The 21,270-nt window shown below is 33.8% G+C and overlaps 1 protein-coding gene across 2 annotated transcripts; it reads right to left on the bottom strand.

The window, feature by feature from the left end:
* Nucleotides 1-17,049: 17,049 nt before the first annotated feature.
* On the bottom strand, nt 17,050-21,112 carry Ptp4a1 (protein tyrosine phosphatase 4A1). 2 transcript variants are annotated; one of them, XM_078019826.1, is made up of 5 exons: nt 20,978-21,112; nt 19,958-20,050; nt 19,458-19,588; nt 18,879-18,953; nt 17,050-18,498 (listed from the first exon to the last, which is right to left on the bottom strand). In XM_078019826.1, the coding sequence occupies exons 1-5, from the start codon at nt 21,080-21,082 to the stop codon at nt 18,294-18,296; spliced, it is 609 nt and encodes a 202-aa protein (XP_077875952.1). In that variant the 5' UTR covers nt 21,083-21,112; the 3' UTR covers nt 17,050-18,293. The 2 variants fall into 2 exon arrangements, with proteins under 2 accessions (XP_077875952.1, XP_077875951.1); XM_078019825.1 differs by having other exon boundaries at nt 17,050-18,502.
* Nucleotides 21,113-21,270: the final 158 nt, after the last annotated feature.

The following is a 21,270-nucleotide window of genomic DNA, read 5'->3' on the forward strand; positions in this document are numbered from 1 at the left end:
AGAGAAAGTAATAAAATGTTCCCCAAATGCCAAAAAATATAATAAGAAGAATCCTTTCATTAAATACAAGCCTTCATTTTCTGATCCATTACATTATTGTTTTCATTCCCTGTGATGCCAAGTGAATTTTAAGGAGCTTGGAAGATAAAAATTTTTACAAATTAATGTAAGATGATTCATAAATTTTATTATAGAGCATAGCAGTCAATACCAGCTCCAGTTCTTTTTCTTTTGCCAATTTTCCCATTATTTTACTTAACTCTCTGTACATTTATCACTCTAGCATTTTAATTTATTCATCATTTAAACAGAGAAAACTTAAATTTAAGGAAACAATGAACCATGTAGATATACATACAGGAATAGGTAAATTGTGCTTTGTTTATAGAATGGGCTTCCATTGAACAGTAATAAGATATAGCATTTACTAAGCTAAATTAGTTTATGCTTCAGATACTTAACAGTAATATTTGGGCTTTAGAAATTCACATTTAAAAATAGTAGAAACCTTTAAACAACAAACTTTTAAACAATATTTGCAAAAAACTGAGCCAGCAAACATGTTTATGCATTAGATTTCTGTTTGTTTCTTAAGACAAATAAGCAAATATCTGAACCACACTACTGATTGCAATGTGATTATAACATGTATTCTTCCTAAAATACACATTTTATATTATATTTACATATACATGCATGTACATGTAAAGTATTATACAACATTAAATATTATGTTACATTGCTGTAGTCCACCTTACCCCAGGGATGAATTTGACAATGCATAGTATCTATAGACCCTAGTAGCCAGCAGTTGTTCCCCTCCCCCCTCCCAAGGTACATTCTCTAAAGAAACTCACAGTTGTATTAACAGGGAGACACGTGAAAGGATGTTCATTGTAGTACTGATAGTAATAGAGAGGGAACGAGGGAAAAATTCACTACCCTTATACAGGAATACATAAACTGTGCTTTGTTTATAAAATGGGCTTCTATAGAACAGTAATTATTGGTGATTTAAACATGTTTATTGATATAAGTAAAGTAAGTAAAAATCAAATTGCAAAACTATTACAATATCTATATAAAAATCCTAAAAGATCAGTATGTGAAGAATGTTTATAGATAATCAGTATGAAAATGAAAGTTATAATGAAAACCACTAATACATAGCAATTTTGGGGCTGCCATGCATAACTGTGTTCTGAATTGCATGATCCTCCAGGGCACCATTCATGTAAACTAAAATGTTTACACAATCTGCACAGTCTTCTATGGCAGACTTAGAGAAGACTGAAAGAGGGGGTGGTTTAAAAAAAATTATCTGCTATTTATTGTGAGAAAAAGAGAGAGAAGCTAAAATAGGTTAATGTTAACTTTCAGTCTTTTTTCATTAATAGATGCCTTTTTATTTTAATGCTTTTTGTTATGTATGTAGTATTTTATTTTATTTTTTTTCATATCTTTTTTTATTGGTTGTTCAAAACATTACAAAGCTCTTGACATATTTCATACATTAGATTCAAGTGGGTTATGAACTCCCATTTTTACCCCAAATACAGGTATGTAGTATTTTATAATAAAGAAAATAAAGAAGAAGGTAGTTAAAAAATATCCCAAGGGCTGTCTTTTACATTATTTCATTATTTCTTTTTTTCCATGTTAAAAAGTAATACAAACTTTATTGTAGAAAATAAAGAACATGAGACAAAAAGAAGAATAAAGGAAACAAGTCACCCATAATCCCTATTTAGAAATTCTTATGTTTCTGAAAGTGTAACGATATTCAGAAGCCACTGAGAAAATGAAGTTTCCAACAAAAGAGCATATTCAGCAATATTATGATGTTTGTTAGCTGTAAAACCTTATGACCAAACTGTGTTTCACATACATATTTTTTTAAAAGGTTCGAAGCATAGAAAATTACTAGTGAGTTTTTTTTTTTTTAAGAGAGAGAGAATTTTAATATTTATCTTTCAGCGGACACAACATCTTTGTTTGTATGTGGTGCTGAGGATCAAACCCGGACCACACGCATGCCAGGCAAGTGCACTACCGCTTGAGCCACATCCCCAGCCCTCACATACATATTTGAGATATGTAACACAATAAATAAATGGCATTAAAAAGAAGATAGGATCAGTTGCCAGTGCCAGATTCTCAGATTTTATTAGGAGCAAATGGAAAGTTCCACTTTCTTCTTTTTGCCGCACAATCTGTCATCTAGTTCCTCATCTTGTTTTGACTATCAAGAAAGAACAATTAGGGGTTGGGGTTGTAGCTCAGTGATAGAGCACTTGTCTAGGAAGTGTGAGGCAGTGAGTTCGATTCTCAGCTCCACATGTAAATAAATAAAATAAAGGTCCATCAACAACTAAAAAAATATTTTTTAAAAAATGACTGGATATGTAGCTCAGTGGTTAAGTACCCCTGAGTTCAATCTCCAGGATAAAAATAATAATAATAATAATGTTTATTGAAGGTAAATACTCTGTAATAGCTAAGCATTCTCATACTACCTTCAAAATGCTGGATTTGGGGCTGGGGCTATATCTCAACGGTAAAGTGTGAGGCATTGAGTTCGATCTTCAGTACCACATGAAAAAAATAAATAAGGATATTGTGTTCATCTACAAATAAAAAATATTTTTTAAACGATGCTGGATGTGGGGAAAGAACCAATATTACATAGCATAGTATTCTAGTCATTGGGGCCGGGGTTGTAGCTCAGTGGTAGAGTGCTCGCCTTGCATGTGGAAGACACTGGGTTCAATCCTCAGTACCATATGAAAATAAAATAAAGGTATTGTGTCCATGTACAACTAATAAAAAAATAAATAAAAGAAAAGAAAGAACAAACATTTTTAAAAAAGTATTCTAATCATTATTCCTTCCACAAAGATATTCATTTTAATATATATTCAAATCAACATAACTATAATATTTTTATTTTAATGTATAATTAATATAAAAGTATTAATTAATATTTTACATCACACAAAGAAATACTGTAAAGCAGTCCAGATAACTATTCCTTTAGAGTTTTACTTAAAAGTTTTACTAACTTATTTTGAATCACGGAGTTTTCTATTTGTTATAAATTATAATATGTTGTCTTTGAAATACTCTGCTTGTTCTCTAGTCTTTTTTTTTTTTTTAACCCTCTGCATAGTTGAAAAAAAGTATTTGATTTTGTGGTAGTGAATGTCATATGGTGTCAGGAATCCTTTCTATATGTTATTATTCCTCATTCTGCAAATCCTGAATTACTTCCCAGGAAACAAGATTTTTCCACAAAGGAAAGATTAAAAATTAACTTTAAAGTTGCCAAATCAAAAATGAAAAAATTGGGGCTGGGATTGTAGCTCAGCAGTAGAGCTCTCCCCTAGCACAGGCAGTACCCTGGTTCGATCCTCAGCACCACATACAAATAAAGGCATTGTGTTGTGTCCATCTACACCTAAAAGAATAAATGTGTTAAAAAAAAAAAAAGTACCCCAGAGTCTCCTTTAAAAAAAAAATTAAATAAAAAATTAAAACATAGGTTTAAGCAGGATTAATTAGTAACTGGGTAAAAGAGTTTTTGTCTAATAAGATTCATTATAACTTGTTTGTGAATTAAAAAAATTTTTTTTTAAAGATAGAGTGAGAGAGAATTTTTAATATTTATTTTTTAGTTCTCGGCAGACACAACATCTTTGTTGGTATGTGGTGCTGAGGATCGAACCTGGGCCGCACGCATGCCAGGCGAGCGCGCTACCGCTTGAGCCACATCCCCAGCCCGTGAATTAGAATTTTAAAAACCAATTTAGGGACCTGGTTGAAATAGAAAGTGAAAATATGTTGATTCATACAAACAAACCCTATTAAAATCAGCAATGCAGTTAGCATCAGAGGTGTCTGGAACCAGGGACCCAAATATCTTTATGATCATATGATAAAAAGTAGAACTTGGGGGAACTGGGGCTGTGGTTCAGTGGTAAAGTGCTCACCTAGAATGTGTGAAGCACTGGGTTTGATCCTCAGCACCACATAAAAAAATAAATAAACAAAATAAAAAATAGGCCTTGGGGATGATATAGCTCAGTTGAAAGAGTGCCTGCCGTGCATGCACAGGGCCCTGGGTTCAATCCCCAGGACCACAAAAAGAAAGAGTAGACTTTTATTCCTCTTATTGTTCTGTCATTAATCCTTGGTTTGTTTCCTCCTACTATACTTGTTGGTCCCTATACCATTCCCAAAATTGCTTTTATCAAGGTTAAAATATAACTGTTAGTAGCTATTGGCTCATGTAGGTCCCAGAGAATAAGAGTCTCTTCTAATGGCTCCCATTACAAAAAAAAAAAAAAAAAAAAAAATTGCTTGTCTTATTAAGTCATTCCTGATTTTTAATTTTAGAATAAATATTTCCTTCTCTTTACTTTGCTTACTTCATCTGTTCTTTTCCTAAGGCACTTTTCCATTATTCCCTATGTTTCCTCCATAAGGAGCTTATCATTCTTACTGGCCTATAAATTTTGATTATTGAGATTATGAGTAGGTCCTTTTTGTTGTTATCATTCTTCTGGTATTCTGTAACTTATATCATTAACAGTACAAAGAGGCTTCAGAATATTTTAAATGAATGTTTCATTTATGAAGCAACATTCATTGTTCAATCTCTTCAATTGAAATAATATATTCTACACGTGGTTTTGTGAACATATAGTTTGATTTAACAGCACAAGGAAAGGTACAGTAAAGGAAACTACGTTTCCCAGAATCCTCTTTCCTATATGGTTCCAGGTTAGACTTGGACTAAAGAGGAATTTGCATAGGATTTGGAAAGCAAATGAGACTGAAGCCATTACACTCAGAAGGACGATGTTATGAGACTGAGTAACTGATAAAGGCAGCGATTCAGGAGTCTCCATTTGCTCTTTCCCTCTTCATTCAGTGTTTTGCCTCTCTTGCCACCTGCTGGTCCACTCATCAATAGCAGTCCCTGACTCAGCAGCAGACTGCAGGAATTATGATTACCAGAAGACAACCATTTCCCCAGAGGTGAAGATTTCAAGAGACCCCTTCATGAGTACACCCTTTGCAGTCCCACTTTGGCAACTGGTCATACTTAGATTTTCTTAGATTTCCCTGCCAGATGTAATTCTATCTACACCAGTACTTTAGGTTGACTGATAAATGCCTGTTTTTCTAATCCATTGTGTCTTCCTTGTAGACATTCACTTTTGCTTACATTGTATAAGGTCTAATTCCTGTAGTAAATTCTTTATTCTCAATATATTTGCAGTGAATTTGGTTTTTTCCTGATATCTTTGGAAACCTTCAGTCTTTGTGTTGTACCTCTTTATTGCATTCACAATTTTTTCCTAGCTATACCACAACCAGATTTTGCCTACTCACTTGACACTGCTCCTGGCAGGAAGCAAGGGCACTGGCATAAAAAAAGCATTTCTCCTTACATTCTTCTCTTACTACAAGGAGGAAAATTTTTACCAGAAGCCTCTAAAAGAATCCCCCTTATGTCTCATCATTCAGATTAGAGTCATGAGGTTATTTGCTATTAATTGGTTTAGACCTGGGATCTTCCTCCTGTCTGCATATCAAGACAGCCTGGGAAGCTTTAAAAACATATTTTTACCTGCATTCCACTTGAAGAAATCCTAATTTAATTGTTCTGGGGAAGTGCCTTTGCATTAGTGTTTGTACAATTCTCTCACAGGGATTATAATGTGTAGTCAGGATTGAGAATCATTGCTTTGATCAAACAGGGTTCATTCTCTGAAGGAATTTCACACATTGCTTGATAAAATCTGGGTTCTGTACAAGGAAGAAGATGAATGGCTGAGAGAAAGACAAGTTTTATTCACCCAGATTATCTCATCTAAGAATGATCAGTAGAATAGATAGAAATGACTAAAATTTCCACCTAGTCTGTATCATGTAGCATCTCCAAGGACTACTGGAGTCTATACAAGTTATTTGAATAACTATGTGAATGATAATAGGACAGCTATTCTGTCCTAAGCCTTTCTTTTTTGTTGTTGTTTATTGTTCTGTTTAGATATATATGACTGTAGAGTGTATTCTGACATATTATACGTACATGGAGTATAACTTAGGATTCCATTGTGGTTGTACATGATGTGGAGTATCACTGGTGGTGTATTCATAAATAAACATAGGAAAATTATGTCCAATTCATTCTACTGTCTTTTTTATTCTTATCCTCCCTCCCTTTCCTTCATTTCCCTTTATCTAATCTAATAAACTTCTATTCTTCTCTCTCTCCTCCCTTATTGTTAGCATCCATATATCAGAGAGAGCAAAAGTTTTTGGATTAACTTATTTTATGAACTTTCACTTAATTCATGATAGTCTCCTGTTCCATCCATTTTGTCCCAAGTCTTTCTGAATGGAACTACCAAACCAAACGGTGCAAGGCTCAAGAAATAACGTTTCCTTGTGAAGCTCATAATAATTACCTTGTTTTAATTAATTATGTGACCATTTACATAGGTAGGGTAATTAATTATGAAGCTGGGGTATGAAGATGTTGGCCAAAGGCATAAAGTTTCAGATGAAATGTTTTTGAGATCTGTTGCACAGTATAATGACTATAGTTAATGTACACTTCAAAATGGCTATGAAAACAGATTTTAAATGTCTGCACCAGAATAAAAGGGATATAGATATATAATAATATAATATAATATATATATATTATAAGGTGATAGATATGTTAATTAATTCTATTTAATCATTCCATAATATATAGATATATCAAAGTAGAATATTGTGTCACATAAACATATACAGTTATTATTTGTTAATTAAAAATTGGCTGAGCTACACCATAAGGCCCAGGAAGTTTCTTTTTAAAAACTTGATTCAGGGGCTGGGGATGTGGCTCGCCTGGCATGCGTGCGGCCCGGGTTCGATCCTCAGCACCACATACCAACAAAGATGTTGTGTCCCCCGAGAACTAAAAAATAAATATTAAAAAAATTCTCTCTCTCTCTCTCTCTCTCTCCTCTCTCACTCTCTCTTTAAAAAAAAAAAAAAACTTGATTCAGGGCTGGGCTTATGGTTCAGTGGTTGAACGCTTGCCTGGCGTGTGTGAGGCACTGGGTTTGATTTTCAGCACCACATATAAATAAATGAATAAAATAAAGGTTCATCAACGTCTAAAAAAAAATTTAAAAAAAATTGAGCCAGACATGGTGGCAAACACCCATAATCTCAGCTGTTCAGGAGGCTGAGGCAGGAGGATCATGAGTTCAAAGCCAGTCTCAGCAACAGCGAGGCACTAAACAACTCCATGAGACCATGTCTCTAAATAAAGTACAAAATAGGGCTGGGGATGTGGCTCAGTGGTTGAGTCCCCCTGAGTTCAATCTCTGATACCAAAAAAAAAGAAAGTTGATTGAGCTAATAAATAAAGAAGGAAGAAGGTATGATAGTTAGAATATTACCACTTCCTTCTTTTTTTTTTAAAGAGAGAGAGAGAATTTTTTTTTAATATTTATTTTTCAGTTTTCAGTGGACACATCTTTGTATGTGATGCTGAGGATCGAACCTGGGAACCCGGGCCGCCCACATGCCAGTCGAGCGCGCTATGCTTGAGCCACATCCCCAGCCCAGAATATTACCATTTCAATTCCTAATAAAATATCTAGGAAATAATCATCCATTGCTATTAATGTCACAAGAAGAGAGCTACTGAGACTTGAGTTTCCTAATAAAAGGCCCATATACGATATAATCTTATAAAACAAAAGACAACAATCTTAATCTGAATAAGTCTCTGTTGCTACCATTGCACAGAAAATATGAAAGACAGAGGATCATATTAAATGTGAACACAATTAGTAAAATCCAGGATGTGGAACATTCTACAGGGCAAATAACACAATTTCTTTAACTAACTAATAAATTGAGAAGAAAAACAAAGAACTAATTGAGAGAGCACTTATGTATAAATTAAAAGAAATATACCATTTGCAATGTATGAAACTTATTTGAATACTAAATTGAAGAATCTTAAAAATGTTTTATGTGAAAATCAAGGTAATTTGAAGAGTGATGGAATATGTTGGATATATGACATTAAGCAATTTTTCTAGTTTCAGCAGCAGCACTTAAGAATTTGTTAGGAATGCAAATTTTCAAGCCACTCCTGTCCCTGTCCCAGTACTTCTAAATCAGAAAATCTGGAAATAGTTCCCAACAATCTGTGCTTTAACAAGACTTGCAGTGATTTTGATGCGAACTAAAGTTTGAGAGTCACCATTTTAGTGAACAAGGGAAGAATAGAATAAATATTTGGACTCCTCTGGTCTCAACATGTTTTAAAATTTCCCAAATTATTATTTACTTCTAAAAATCTGTATTTCAGAGACAGATATCAAACATTTGAAAAGCTATTAAAGAGATGAAAAGTAATGTATTGGACAAACTAGAAAAATAAGGTAATTTCTTATGGGTTTTGGAATATATTTCTGTGTATTTAAAATAGAATCATAAAAAGCTGAAAAAAGTAGTATAATAAAGATTACTGTGCTGTGAAGACCAAATTTTAAAGGAATAAGGTACAATTGCTAGATCTCTGTTAACTGTGTTCTACACTATGGGAACATTAATAGTTTTCTCTTCTCTCTCTCTCTCTCTCCCCCCCCCTTCTTTTTAAGTTGCATTTTTTTAACTAAATATTTTTTAGTTGTAGATGGACACAATAACTTTATTTATTTATGTGGTGGTGAGGATCAAACCCAGTGTCTCACACATGCTAGGCAAGTGCTATACCACCGAGCCACAACCCCAGCCCCACATGAATAGTTCTTTAAAGTGAATCTGCAGTAAGAGCAACGCAAGTTCTTTCTCTTTAACTTTTCAAAGCAAAGTACTGAGCATCAAGTTGCATCAAAAGTGAGTACAGAAATGAATTTCAACTAATTACCAAGAACTCTTTTATTTTAAATTGAGATGAATTTGTAAGCAATATTTGTAACCAACATGTCAAAAAAGCTTAGAATTGTTGACATTGTGTATAATCAACAAATCAAAAGTTTCTAGTCCTAGTTTTGTCTAAATTGTATAGTCAAAAAAACAAAATTTTCTTTGAAAAAAAAAAAAAGAAAAGATGCCTTAATTAATTGTGTTGTCAGGGCTGTTAGACCCTAATCAGAATAGCCTTTCTCATTCTATTAGGATAAAGTAGAATTAGTGGGCAGAATTATTTTCCAGGTAGAAATTGTTGGCAAATTCTAGACCTTCTACAGGAAGAATCTGATGTATATATGTAATTGCTCAAACAACTCAATGCTAATGCCCTATACTTGGAAGTTCATCCCATCAAGTTCTTGTAGTTTGAGATGCACTTATGGGATGATGCACCCCTGAGCAGTATTAGCTGTGTTTATTTTCATTCACACCATATTTATCAAGCATAATTATACAATCATTTAATTAATGTCTAAGTATTTGCTTTCTTTGAACCTGTTTTAATGTCATTCAAGTGGTAACTATAAAAATTATTTAAATACATGTACATTTTAGCAGGAGTGTTTTATTTTATTTTTCATTTTATTATTTTTTTTTCCAAAATTTTATTGGTGCAATATAGTTGAATAATGGTGACATGTGTTGTTCCATATTCATGCATGCACACAATATAACAATAAAATTTGGCCAATATCATTTGCCTGTACTTCTCCTTTTCCTCCTTCTCTCCCTTCCTCATAGTCCTTTTCCTCTACTCTACTGATCTCCCCCAACTTTCTTTTCCTTCTTCTGCTCTAGCTTCCTTTTATGAAAGAAAACATACAATGGTTAAACTTCTGAGTTTGGCTTATTTTGCTTAACATAATTTTCTCAAGTTCCATTATCCTGCAAATAATGTAATTTCATTTTTATTTATGGCTTCATAAAACTCCTTTGTGATATATACTACATTTTCCTTATCCATTCATCCGTTGATGGACACCATAGTATGGCTATTGTGAACTGTGCTGCTATAAAACATGGGTATATGAGGTTTTTTTAAAGTTTTTTTTTTTAAAAATTTATCATTATTCATTATTTATGTTTATGTGGTGCTGAGGATCGAACTCAGGGCCTCACACCTGTGAGGCTAGCACTCTACTACTGAGCTACAGCCTCAGGTTCAAACATGGGTATATGTGTCTTACTATATTATAGTGACTGTTGTGTGGGAGTTCTGACCCAGGAAACAGATTTGGGGTTTGGCAGGTGGAAGACATCCAAGATTTAGTTAGGATAGTTACATGCTTTATTTAGTGGTGGCCACAGCCATTAGTTAGCTCCCAGCTTCAGCTTCAGCCCCCAGATTCAGCACGCAGCCAGTTCCATTTTAGTCCCTCCCTCTGCCCATTTTTTTAGGCCCCTTTTATAATGCAGGCCAAACAAAGAAGGCACAATGCCAACAGGTTACATAAAATGTGTGTGTGTGGGGGGGTTGCATGTTCACAAGTTAGTGTTTATGATCTTGACTATGTGCTGAATCACAGTGTTTCTGGACTAACCATAACATAGACAGTTCTCAGCCCTGGCTACACCCTAAAAACATAGCCTAGCCTGCTGGAAGTCTCACTGAGGAAGCCTAACTACAGCTATTTTGGGCCTGCCCCAACAGTAACTTTAAATTTTTAGGGTAAGTATCAAAGAATGGTATATCTGGGTCATATGGTGATTCTATTCCTAGTCGTTTGAGGAACCTCCATTCTGATTTTCATACTGGTGATACTCATTTATAATCCCCTCAACAGTATAAAAGTGTATCCTCACTACTTTGTATTCAGTGCCCAACACATAGGATATAACGTTCATGCAATGACATCTATTCAATTAATTCATGATTTCCTGATTCTAAGCTAACTGAAAAACTGAATACCTCACTCAAGGCTGAAACTTTGCCTCTCTTCTTGCTCCTAGCCCTGCCAACAAACCATGGAGACTCCCTAGTGTTTCATAAAGAGTCCTCAGTCCTAGATATTTGTGTATTGAATTGGAGAAAACAAAAAGCATTTAACAATCAAATTTGACATTTAGTACGAGCCTAATAAATCCTAGCCTGCATGATATATATATATATATATATATATATATATATATATATATATATATTTTTTACAAAATACTGACCAGTAAAAATAAAACAAACGATTTCATAGGGCTGTTTTCTTAGCACATGAAAGTTTGTTTTGATTGCATTCAATTAGGCAAATACTTTTGCTTTCTCTAAATCTGTTCCTTGCAAAGGAAACAGGTAGTAAATATGTTGAAACTAGGGGCAAGCCAAGTTGCAAGTATTATCGTGTTAGAGAATTACAGAAACCAAATCATGAGTTATTTCCCTCAGGCTGGATTCTTCCTTGGTCAAGCGCTGTTGGATCATTTTCTCAACATTACTGGTGAACTTCTAAGTGTGAGCAGGTCTTTGAGTATAGATACCTGAATAAAAGGAACTGTGAGCCACATATCCAAATTCTATTTGACCCAACTGATTTCTGTCTCATTCTTCCAGGATTGTCTCTCTTTTTTATTTTTATTTTATAGTCATTATTTGAGTACCTGTTTTAATGAAGCACTAGTACTTGCACTAGTGAAAGTACTTATAAAGTGCTTATATAAATTATTTCTCACCAAATAACTGTAATAATGCCTTAGTACAACCAAACTTTTCTTGCCATTTTCTTGCCAATCAGTGCAGTCAACAATACAATACTAACGTGAAATGGGAATTTGTTACAGGATTTTATGAAGTCAATGAAAGAGATGTTTGAGAACTGCTCAATTCACAATGTTAGTATCAATTGAGGATTTAAAAGTTCAAAAAATTAAGTGGATTCCATAACATGATACTCCAAGACAAAATTTCCTGAATAATAATATGAAGAAGGACCATTAGAAAAAAAAATTAAAGCCCTGGAATATTTTTGCAAAAGAGACCAACTCTGTGACCACGGTGCACAAGTCTAAAGTGAAAGAGACATTCTTTTTTTTAATCAACAATTTTGTTGGAAACTAAAATCAACACTTGATCCATTAAATTGAAATGAAATGCTTTTCTATTAATGTAGATGCTTCCATTACATTGTTACTTTCAAAAAAGGTGTACAGGTTGTTGCTCTTCAACGCAGCGGTGTCTGTAGCTAGTGGAGCTCCAGCCTAAGGTGGCGGGTAAGTATGGTCTTCTACCACCACTTCACAGAGGCGACATTCCTCAAGTCGACCTGCAGTAACGCGTCTGGAAGCAACCAGCTAAAGAGCCGCTCGAGAGTGCGCCCTCTACTGGAGTGGTGAAGAGACCTCCACTGGACTTTTGATTGGCAAACTCAACTTCCAGCGTCTGGTGCGAGAAATTACTCAGGACTTCAAAACAGATTTGCTCTTCTGCAGCGCAGCTATTGGTGCGCTGCAGAAGATTGAACGTGTGCTCTCCATGCCAAACGTGTAACAATTATGACAAGACATCCAACTATCATGCCGCGTATGTGGAGAACATGCTTAAGAATTCAATATGATGGTAAACATTTCGTTCTCATTTTTTTCCCTCTTCTGTTAGTTCTGAATGTCTGAATGTTAGATATTCCCCACCTCCCTTGAGGCTACGTAAATATATTATTGCAAGTGGAAGAAAAGGAAACAGAAATCATTTTTTTTCATTTTCAACTGTGTGAATTTATACTGATTCACTAATGCAAGTCAGAATGTTTCAATGAACAAATTTCAGCAGTTCAACTTATATTTGTAAATAAATCTGTTAAATTTTTCTAGACAATGCTAACACTTGAACCTTTTTTTCCCTTTTACTCCATTGACATTTATTTTTTCATTCTGTTATATATGACAGCAGAATGCATTACCATTCATATTACACATATAGAGCACAATTTTTCATATCTCTGGTTGTATACTAAGTATATGCACACCATCTGTGTTTTCATTCGTGTGCTTAGGGTAATGATGTCCATCTCATTCCACCATCTTTTCTAGCCCCATGGACTTTTTTTAAAAAAAAAAAAAACAAAAAACAAGGAAATGTCTTAAATAGTAGCATTTTTATTACATTTTTTTGTAGCATTTTTATTACAGAATACATTCATTCACTATACTTTTCTGAGTTGTCCTGTGTACAAGTACATATTTTTAATATTCTATATTCTGCCCTGGTCCTTAGGCTTGCTATTTTAATGCCTTAAACTATATTTAAAAAGTGTGCAGATGTGTCAGTTTGGATATACTTAAATTTTTTTTAGTTGTAAATGGACACACTTTTTATGTGATGCTGAGGACTGTACCCACTGTCTCACATGTGTGAGGCAAGTGCTTTACCACTGAGCTACAGCCCTAGCCCAGTTTGAATATCTTAATGTCAACGTTTCCCAGGGCATTCTGCAGAACATTAGTCCTTCCTTAATCATCTGTGAGGAAGATCTGAATCTTCATTGGTACATGATTATTTTGTTTCCCACTTGAGTATTTTCTGCTCTGCATCCAAAAGGCTATCTGTATACACTGCTGGCTCCTTTGCCTTCTTCCTATTAGATTTAGCTAAAGGGGCAGATGCAGAAGGGAGACCAACAAGACATCAAAGTGGACAGTGAAATGAGGATAGGTTTATTTCTTAGTACTGGATTGCTAATAGTTGGTTTATCTTCTAAGTTCATAGCATCTTCTAGGCCATCCTCTCACTTAACACTTCTCTGCAGTTCTGGTCAGTTTCCCCTCTACCCCCTTTTAAGTTGGGAGTTGATAAGGGTAACTTCCCTTGTTATCTGCTCAACTACTCACTGAGTGCGCATCATTTCTTTTGGGGGGGATGTTGGTTTACACAATGGTTAAATACCATATTGTTCTCTTGAATTTTAAATTCTCATTAGAATGTTAAGGACTCTACAGGGAAAAAAAATTGGCATTTAAGAATATTCCTTGAAAATACTGGATTATAAAATTCCTTACTGTAAAAACAATAATTAATGTTCTTGATGACTATGGGTAATTGTTATAATAATTGTTTTATTGTATATAAGCCTAAGGATTTAGTCATAGAATCGACTTGTTCCAAATGGATGTGATTTTTTAATTTTCATAATTTAGTCCTCAGAATCAGGCTGTTAAGTGTCTTACTGCTTGCTACCCATATGCTTTTCCCCCTGTGCCCTGCATTTTTTTTACCACCTCTGTTCTGGAAGGTAATCAAAATTACCCAAGTTGGCTAAAATAATATCTAAAGTAAGATTAAATAAGTTCTTATGATAAAAAATTATATATTATGTATAAAATTACATATATAATTATAGTATAAAATTATGTATAGTTTTAGTGCCTGAATTTCATATCTATTTGGTGCTTGGAATTTCATCCCTTTGTACTTGATATTTCATTTGTTATGAAGTGTTGCTGTGGATGTACTCTTACAAATGCTGATGTAGTAGCAATTAATGCTATGTACTTCTTTCTCCTTAGTAAAGTTTCCTTTGGTGGGTGGCTGTGTGACCAGTTCTGTTCAGTCACCATGAGACATCCCAAAACCCTTTTTGCCTTCCATCTTAACCAGCACTGTTTAGATGTCCCATCAGTTTGGGCTCCTATGACAGATATGAAATTTAAAAGGGAGATAAATATTTCACAAGTCAAAAATATTGTTACTGACACTGCAGAGTTGTTACAATTTATTCTTACTTAAATTTCAAGTTTCTCTGCAAAAAAAAAAGGGGGGGGGGTTGGGTGGAAAATTACAAGAAGGTTTATATAGTCTTTAGGAAGAAATTTTTTCTTTAATGAAAATGAGCGATTTTAATAGTTGAGTTCAAGAACTCATAAAAGCTTTTAACAATTGCTTACACAAGATAGGCACATATTCATATTAGATTGTGTGGTTCAGTGGACCGATTTGAACACAGGATTGAATTCCTGAGTTCTATATCTTATTAGCTAGTCACCTAACTGGAGAGTCATCCTTTGTCTATAAAACTGGTACAACTATTATAGAACATGTTATTGGAAGGATCTCAGATTACAAAAATTATCCAACAGTAAGGTTCTTAATAAATGGTAGTTATAACTATACCAATTAACTGGTATTATTTATCAAATTACAGAATTACGGTCAGTTTTTTCCTTTCTCTCCAAATGCATGTTATGTTAACTGGCTTAGTTCATTGAAGGTTAATATAATTTTCTATCCTTTTTCTTTTAAGATTCTACTTAAGGCTGGTTATCCCAAAAGGTAATGCGGAAACATTGTGTCAGACACTTTTAAACCAGTCTTTAATTTCAATTCAGGTTTAAGAAAGCACATAAATACAAACATTAATTCAAGGAATCAAGAATGTGGGGTATAAACATGTATGGCAAATACTATTCTTCATGTACTTTTTAAAACTTCTAAGAATTTGATTACATGTAAAAAAAGAAATCATTGCCCCATATATTGCTATTTCCATTTTAAGTATTCTCACCAAATTACATTTCCTGAAACTCAACAGAAAGCATTCTCTAATTTCGATCAGAATTTGGTGATCAGAATTGGCTGACACCATCTTTTATGTTGTCTGCAAAACTCTTAAATACCTGGCAAACAGTAGCTTTTTGTCAAATGAATGACACTGAAAAACAGATCCCAAGAGATTGAGATTTTGGGAACCACAGCATCATTTTGAAGGGGAATGTGATCAGCTGTGATCACATACCAGGATGGGCTGTTAAGGTGTAGGTATAGGAGAGCATTGCCTAAGTGGGCACTGAGAAAACAAATGAAGGTTGCAGAACACTGCAAAATGAACAGTGGCACCCAATTTCTAGGTTTTCCTCCCACTAAAAGGAGATTGCAGTTTCTCATTATCATTTAGCAATCACATTTACTATAATCAACATGGTTCCAATAGACAAGCCTAGGCAACTAGTCACTATATATCATCCCACTAAAGATATCCAAACCCAAGTAACCAAATTTTAGAATACCATCTGGTAAACTTCCTGCATTCAAGACCAACTCACAATTCCTTAAAATCTCATTAGACATAAGGGATTGGTTAGGATATATTACAGGTATTCCTATAACTAGCCATATTTACAAGATACAAAATATTTGATACTGTACAGATGTTTATAAAGTGATTTTTAGCACCAAATATATACAATCAACACTGCAAATTAATTCAACTTTTCAAATTTAACAGGTTTTTTCATTAATCATGATGGTACTTCTTTTCTCCCAACAAAAATGAAGTTTTATGGGGCTATGTGGTGATAACATATTATTCAGTAATAGACTACACAAAAATTATCTTTTCATCTAGAATATGCTGTATTTTTTTTTAAACAGTATACAAAATAACTCAGGTAAAATAACTTGCCCCACTCATAGATGATGTAAGATTTGAAGAACCAGGGCCTAGAGAAGTCTGTTATTCCTTGGCCCTTGCTAATTTAAAAAATGGATATATCCATATTAAGTTTTAGACTGGCATGAAGACAAACAATTCTTGAAAACACAAAGTGTAATATCACCTTTTTACTCAAATGGAGTTGTTTGCATTTATAAAGACAAGGACATCTGTCCCTTTAAATGTGTGAAGTATTTCAGATTATTGGAAAAAAAATTTAACATTTATTAAGCGCTCATGTGCCAAATACTTGGGTTCAAGTTAATTTCCAAAATCTTTATAAAGGTATGAATTTGCAAAAAAGAAAAACTGAATCTTGGAAGGTAAGCTGCACAAAACCACTAATAATTAGAAGTGAACTTTAAATCAAGGCCTTTCTCTACTATACATAGTTTCTTCTCAGTACACAATACATAAACTGGTTCAAAATTATCTGCCCCTTAAAAAGTTTGTAATGAAAAGTGTTTAGTATTAAACAGTGTTCAGGATCCTAAAAACAATTCTCTGAGATTACTAAAATACTGATTTAATTTACTCCTTCATTTGTCAAAAAAAAAATGTGGACACATGTTACAAATGGTATTAAGTGAAGTGCAATTCATTGTTTACTACAAATTTTTAACTTTAAGCAAAACAATCTCAGTGATGATAAATGCATTTCATTATTTATTTAGATGTTTAAGCTCTCGCACTAAGTTTTTACAAGCTGGTGAACACTGACAAATTATTTCTCCCACAGAACTATAACCACACATTCCCAGACAGTATAAATATATGGTTGAACTAACATTAATACACATCACCATTTTATCAATTACATAATAAAACAAAATTATCAAGTATCCAAATATTAAGTTACATAGCTCAAAAGGCATATAAAATATTAGATGTCTGCTCAATTCATAGCAGAAACCCACTTTTTTCTTTTTTGCAAGAGGTTGGGAATAAAAGAAAAAAAATCACACTTCAAACAAAAAGTTGGTAAACAACTTCTGATAATTATGAAAAAAAATTACAAGAATTTCAGAAACTTTATGATTAAGATTGTTTTACCTACAATAACAGAGCATCTCTACCTTTTAAAAAAATATTTACTAAATTAAAGAGCATATATTCTACAGGTTCTGCACGAGACAAAGGCAACATTTTACTAAAAATATTTAATAGCCCCCTCCCATTCTTTTTGTCAGGCCCTCCCTGTTAAGTTGCACCTCAGAGTGCAAACATTAAATTAACTGTAAGGCTTTTTTTTTGTCTGGAGACTTAAAGACATGTGCTTCTGTAAAAACTTAGGTTTTCAAAATGGAGGTTTCCCATAACAGCAAAAAAAATAAGACTTATAGAAAGATATTAAATAAAAATAATTGCTGTAAGACTTGGTAAAAGGAAAAAAAAAAAAAAACAAACAAACAAAAACAAAAAACCCCAATAGGTAAAAGCAAACCTGATGTATACTGGTATGAATGTGGGAGATGTAAACATAAAAAGAGCAGGCAAATAATCTTATAGGGCCTACAATGTTTGAAATGACTGAAGGAATAAATCACATAAGGTCTAGAGTGTTCTTAGTTCCTGGAATTTTGGTTTTGTATGATACTAAAAATATACAAGTATTGTGCTGGGTATTTTGGCACCTAATCTTTCTAAATTTCTCATGTAAGATTCTGGCATGGAAATATTAAAGACATTAACTCAATACCGCATGATTTCAGGAAAGGTCAACTGGTACAAATGATAAGCACATTTTAAATTGTGAACAGCAAGAATCTTTTGCTAAGTGTCCAAACAGGTTGATCATAACCCAAACATAGAGGTTGAAATTCTGTCAAGCTTGTGGCCTGGTAAAACTGCTTTCCAATACTCCTATGGAAGCTTCATCAGACTTATTCACCACGCCAACATGTTGGCTAATATGTACGACAAATTAGGTCCCGTCTTAAGTTCCACTTCCAAGGCAATAGCATCAGGCGCCCGAGTTTTATTGAATGCAACAGTTGTTTCTATGACCATTGGAGTCTTTGAAGCGCAGCCGCATTTTAGGACGATACTTCTCCAAATACAAAAGTTGCTTGCTGTTAAAGGCTCCACGCCGCTTTCTGGAAGGAAAGGACAAACTAATTTTACAGTGATAGAGATTGCTTCTGGAGGCAAGGAAGACAATTACAAAAGCCATGAAGGAATGTTTTAGAGCACTTATTTGGCTATTGTCAACTGAGCTGTTGAGACTCATGTATTCTTAACTATATCTAATTATATTTCAATAAAATATGTATCAACAATAGCATATTCAATCAATAATTTAAAGCAAAATAATAATTCAAATGATGCTGTTGGATTAGAATCTGCATGGACTATAAACAAGGGGATATTATTATCTTTAAAAAATGATAAAAATCAGAAGGGCAATTTATAATACATTTAAAACTTACTGACACCTTCAACAAGGAAATAAAGAGAGATTTCACAACTTACTGTCTTATGAATTGTACTGCATCTTCATATTTCATTCCGCCTTCAATCAATGCCAGAGCAACAAGCACTGGAGCTCTAGAAAGGTTAAGAATTTTAATCAGTCAAAATTTCAAAATCAAGTCCTGAAGTATAATTATCCATCATCATATTTAAGTTACACCTATGTTACATGTTGACTTCATGATTAAAAAAACAAAACAAAACTGAGCTGGGCATGGTGCCACATGTCTGTAATCCCAGCTGTTCAGGAGGATGAGACAAAAGGAAGGTGAGCTCAAAGCCAGTCTCCACAACTTGGCGAAGCACTAAGCAACTCAGTGAGACCCTGTCTCTAAATAAAATATAAAATAGGGCTGGGGATGTGTCTCAATGTTTGAGTGCCCTAAATTAAATTCCCAGTACCCTCCTTCCCCCCCCCCAAAAAAAAAAATCGCCCAAGCTGGTCTTCAACTTGTGATCCTTCTGTCTCAGTCTCAAGCAATGAGATTTTAGGTGTGCCCCACTATACCCGGCAAATACCAGTGTTTTTATATATCAATACAGATGTTTATCTGGAACCAAATGAAGAATTGCTCTTACCTCCCAAGGCCTGCAACACAATGAACAGCAATACAACAACCAGGTTCTTCTCGAAACTTAATTTTTACAAGACTTAACCAGTCATCAACAATTTGGTTGGACGGTGGTGCACCATCATCAAAAGGCCAATCCTAAGTCAAAAGAATGTTTAAATATATTAGATCTTAAAGGTTAATCACATATTTTATTAACTCCCATTGTCAATGAATGCTAAATCATTATAAAATTATAAAATTTTTTATTTTTTTAAAAAAATTATCAGTGGACACAACATCTTTGTTTGTATGTGGTGCTGAGGATAGTACCCGGGCCGCACCCATGCCAGGCGAGCGCGCTACCTCTTGAGCCACATGCCCAGCCCTATAAAATTTTTATATTTGAAAATTTTATTGCATAAAATCTTACGCAACTTTTAAAATTAGGCTTCTTGAGGTCTGTGGTTTACCTGAATAAAACTTGTAGCACATTATCTCAAACACACAGGAACTATTAATACTTACAAGAACATGGATGCCTTCTTTCTCCACAAGAGTAGTGTCATAGGTTGCTTCACATACTCTTACTATTGTGGTAACACCATACTTCTTAAGTTCCTGGATAAAATATACATTTAAAAAAATCCTAATGAGATCTTCATAATTGTATTACTATTACTCATCATTTGCCATTTTGATAATTTCTGATCACTGAGAATGCTGGTTAACAAAACATCATGAAGAACAGTAGAACCTCCTATCTATGTTTAACATGGAACTAAATCAGTCTTAAAAGTATATGCAAAAACTCTTAAATCCTAAGAATAGTTTTTTAAAATACCCTTATCACTTAACACCACAGCTTTTAAAATACATTACTACTCATTATAATTCTCCTAACATTACAAAAACAAGTGGTATTTTCCTATGATCTGAGTGGCCTACTTGCTGTTTTTGTACACCTATAGATATGTATGAAACAAAATGTGTATGTCTAGATAAATTAACCAGCATTATATTCCTTCCTTCCTAGTAAAAAGAAGCTGATGCTGAGACAGGTATTAAACAGGACTGACCACAAAACTGTCATCAGAAAGCAGCAGAATCAGTAGCTTCTAAGCATCAAGTGGGGCCCAAGACAATCTATATGGTTTATAGCATGATGCTAAGAGGACATATGAAAAAAAAAAAAATCCAAACATGGCAGCCTTCCCCTATAAAATTACTTAGAAGAAAAGTGAAGACTACACTATTATATTGTGATCCTCTTGCCTCAATCTCCCAAATCATTGGAATTACAGGTGTATACCATTTGTGCCGGGTTTATCTACACATAGGCCAACCTGAAGAACTATTCATTTATGAGTTCTAAATTAAGTATATTCTTTCTCAAAATTTTTATAGCAATTTATCCCAAACTAATGATATTTCATTTCTGGGAACTGGAACTATAGGTATGCCATCTCTTATCTTAAAAAATAATAGACAAAAATCCCACTATTAAACTACAATCAATTTAAGACATCATAATGTATTAAATCTTACCTCTATAAATTTGTTTAAGGTTGCATTGGTTGGATTGTGTGTAATAAGAAATCTCATGTTCTTGTATGTGACTTCCACAGGAGCAGGGCGGTTCATTCGAGCCATGTTAATTTAGTTAAAAAACACTCAATAGGGTTATGAAAGAATTTAAAAAATTGAATACAGAAATGATGCAAAGTAACTGAAGTCTACTTCAATATACTCCACTTGATATTCTCAGTGCTTTGAGTATGAAGTTGGGAGTAATGGGAAATGAAATGAACCTCCTAACAAGAAGCAGCAATTCTTCAATC

This window comes from Ictidomys tridecemlineatus, chromosome 8, assembly GCF_052094955.1.
Source record: "Ictidomys tridecemlineatus isolate mIctTri1 chromosome 8, mIctTri1.hap1, whole genome shotgun sequence".
NCBI lineage: Eukaryota > Metazoa > Chordata > Mammalia > Rodentia > Sciuridae > Ictidomys > Ictidomys tridecemlineatus.